Source organism: Colobus angolensis, unplaced genomic scaffold (assembly GCF_000951035.1).
Source record: "Colobus angolensis palliatus isolate OR3802 unplaced genomic scaffold, Cang.pa_1.0 Scaffold233, whole genome shotgun sequence".
NCBI lineage: Eukaryota > Metazoa > Chordata > Mammalia > Primates > Cercopithecidae > Colobus > Colobus angolensis.
Window position 1 is genome coordinate 646,546 of NW_012115522.1, and position 3,772 is coordinate 650,317.

General features: G+C 43.5%; 1 protein-coding gene across 1 annotated transcript in view; it reads left to right on the forward strand.

Moving 5' to 3' along the window:
• GSR (glutathione reductase) overlaps window positions 1-3,772 on the forward strand; it is a 67,230-nt gene that overhangs the window by 52,057 nt on the left and 11,401 nt on the right. Inside the window, exon 9 of the mRNA XM_011944537.1 lies at window positions 402-560. Coding sequence (XP_011799927.1) covers window positions 402-560 — 159 coding nt within the window. The remainder of the gene's footprint in view (window positions 1-401; window positions 561-3,772) is intronic.

Below are 3,772 nucleotides of genomic sequence, written 5' to 3' on the forward strand. Positions count from 1 at the left end.
CAGTAGGCAGAGCTTGCAGTGAGCCAAGACCGCGCCACTGCACTCCAGCCTGGGCAACAGAGCGAGACTCTGTCTCAAAAAAAAAAAAAAATGTTATTACAGTTTTCCAGAAGTACATTTTAAAATACTTGTTTTTAAAGTGAGGCATTACAATGGTGTCATGAGCTGACATTCCCAACCTCTGACTAGAAGATTTGGGTCAGTCCAGGGAACAGGCTTGGTTTAAGGGAGTTCTAGTGTTGGTGGTCTTTGGGTAAAAGTATATGTCTATGTTCGTATGTGGGATTCGGTGGGAATTTTCTTTAATGCTAAAAATTCTAGTTTCCTCAGTATTTGCTTTCCTTCTTCCCCTGTCCTCCCCCAGCTTCCACACACGTGTAACACATTTTATTTGCCAACAGGTCAAGGAGGTTAAAAAGACTTCATCAGGCTTGGAAGTCAGCATGGTTACTGCAGTTCCTGGTAGCCTACCCGTCATGACCACGATTCCAGATGTTGACTGCCTGCTCTGGGCCATTGGGCGGGACCCAAATTCCAAGGGCCTGAGTTTAGACAAACTGGTAAGCTGGCTTGGTCTACCCAAAACATTCGTGAATCTACTAGGAGTCCTATGGTTTTATTTTCCCCCCAGACACCCAAAACTTGGGTGGATTCCATTGGATTCTTTTCTCTTTTTTCCATGTATTCAGTTTGTGATCAAATTTCATTGCTTCTTCCTTTGAAATTAAAAAAAAAAGAGTTTTCTTTTCTTTCCTTTTCCTTTCTTTTCTGGTTTTGTTTTTTGTTTTTAGTTTTTGTTTTTGTTTTGAGACAAGGTCTTGCTCTGTCACCCAGGCTGGAGTTCAGTGGTGTGGATTAAAGCTCACCGCAGTCTCAACCTCCTGGGCTCAAGTGATCCAGCCACCTCAGCCTCTGGAGTAGGTGCGACTACATGTGTGCCACAATGCCCAGCTAATTTTTTTATTTTTTATTTTTTTTAGGGATGAGGTTTTACCATGTTGCCCAGGCTGGTCTCCTCGGCTCAAGCGATTCGCCCATCTCAGCCTCCCAAAGTGCTGGGACTATAGGCATGTGCTGCCACATCTGGCCTTTTTCTTTTCTGTTTTCTTTTCTTTTTTTTTGAGACAGGGTCTTGCTTTGTCACCCAGGCTAGTGTACAGTGGCATGATCATAGCTCACTGCAGTCTGGAACTCCTGGGATTAACTGATCCTTCTGCCTCAGCATCCCAAGTAGCTGGAGCTACAGGAGTGTGCCACCACACCTGGCTAATTTTTAAGTTTTTTGTAGAGATGGAGTCTCACTATGCTGCCCAGGCTGCTCTTCAACTCCTGGCCTCAAGTGATCCTTCCACCTGGGCCTCCCAAAGTGCTGGAATGATAAACATGAGCCTCCATGCCCAGCCAGCCTGCCACCTCTAACCTAGTTTCCTACTGGCCTCCCTCTTACAGACTTCGTTTTTGCTATGTGAATGTCTCTTGCAAGTCCTGTGCTGATCTCTTGGCATCTGCAGTAGGTAATCCAGATTGCTGGGTGGGTAACTGCCTTGTACATTGCACACAGGGATGGTGACAGATATGAAGCTGTCTCTCTTGGCTCTACCCACACTGTCTATATTTGTGGACAGTTGGCATTTTTTACTTGTTCTTTTAAATGTTGAAGTAAAATCTAGAGTGGAAGCTTGGGGAGTGGTTCCCAGAGTTTGACCCGAATTTGAACCTTAGTTCTTGTGACATAACAGTTGCATGGCTTTGAGCAAGCAGCTTAATTTCTCTGCTTCAAGTGGTTCATATTCACAATGGGAATGAAAAGAGTCCTTGCCTCATTGGTTTATAGAGAAGAGTAAATGAAAAAGCGCATGCAAAGCAATTTGTAATTGAGACCCTAGCTTACGTTGTGAACACAGTGAGCGTCCACCTGCTGTTGATAATGATGACGATTTTTCTGATATGCTATACTACTCTATTAGTAATAATAGAACATTTTATGTTTGAGGTGCATATATTTATTTTGTTTTATTTTTTTGAGACAGAGTCTTGCTGTGTTGCCGAGGCTGGAGTATAGTGTTGTGATCTCAGCTGACTGCAACCTCTGCCTCCTGGGTTCTAGCAATTCACCTACCTCAGCCTCCCAAGTAGCTGGGATTACAGGCGTGCATCACCACTCCCATTGAAGTTTTGTTTTTTTTTTTTAGTAGAGACAGGGTTTCACCATGTTGGCCAGGCTAGTCTCGAACTCCTGACCTCAGATGATATGCCCACCGTGGCCTCGCAAGGTGCTGGGATTATAGGCGTGAGCCACTGCACCCGGCCTCAGTGTATGTATTTGACAGAGCTGCTTGAGCAGTGTATACCATTTTGATTTATGTTCTAATACTAAATTTCTGTTGTAATGTGGATTCCTTTTTTGTTTCTGTAAAAAGTCGTTTTTCTGCATGTTAACTTAGAAAATATTCAGGGAGATGTTTTGATTGTTTGTAATCCTGTTCAATGACAGTAAAACTAGTTGCCTATTTTCATATTAACAAAACTCGTCGGCCAGGTGTAGTGGCTCATGCCTGTAATCCCAGCTTTTTGGGAGGCCGACGTGGGTGGATCACCTGAGGTCAGGAGTTCAAGACCAGCCTGGGCAACACAGTGAAATGCCATCTCTACTAATAATATAAAAATTAACCAGGCATGGTGATGCATGCCTGTAATCCCAGCTACTTGGGAGGCTGTGGCAGGAGAATCACTTGAACCCAGGAGGTGGAGGTTGCAGTGAGCCGAGATCACACCATTGTACTCCAGCCCTGGTGACAAAAGCAAAACTCCACCTCAAAAAAAAAACAAAGAAAAAGAGAAACCAAAAGAAAACAACAACAAAAAACTACTCATTCCGCTTTTGACCTTTCAAGAGACATTTTGCCATCGTACAGATACAAGCACTGGTAGGTCCAGTTTTCAACTACATTTGCTAACCTTTTTTTTTTGTCACAGGGTCTTGCTCTGTCACCTAGGCTGGAGTACAGTGGTGCCATCATGGCTCACTGCAGCCTTGCAGCATCAAAATCCTGGGTTCAAGTGATCCTTCTACCTTCGTCCACCACACCTGGCTAATTTTTGAAAAAAATTTTTGTAGACACAAGGTCTCGCTGTATTGCCCAGGCTAATTTTGAACTCCTGGGTTCAAGTGATCCTTCCACCTCGGTTTCCCAAAGTGCTGGGATCACAAGCATGAACCGTTGCACCCAGCCTATATTTGCTAAATTTTTGAAGAATGAGGCAAAAAAAAAAGGTTCAGTCTCATTTGACATTAAGATATATTTATATAATGTAAACTGAGTGATTACTATGTGCTAGGTCTTATCAACATGTTACTAATCTAATTTAATCTTGCCAGCAACCAGCAAGGTATAAGGAAGCCAGGATCACAGAGATACTAGATAATTGACCGGGCTGTAAACTCTGTGGTGTAGGGAGAATGTCTGTATTGTCAGTGATGAAGTCAAAGTCTCATTTGTAATAGAAGCTCAAATATTTGTTGATAAACAGGAGGTTATACAAGGTCTCATACTTGCAGAGCTAGGATTTGAATTTTGGTCTGTCTGTACCAAAGGTTGTACTTTTTTTTTTTTTTTTTTTAGGCAAAGTCTCGTTCTGTTGCCCAGGCTGGAGTGCAGTGGCGCCATCTCAGCTCACTGCAATCTCCGCCTCCTGGGTTCAAGTGATTCTCTTGCCTCAGCTTCCCAAGTAGCTGGGACTTCCCAAGTAGGTGGGCATGCACCACCACGCC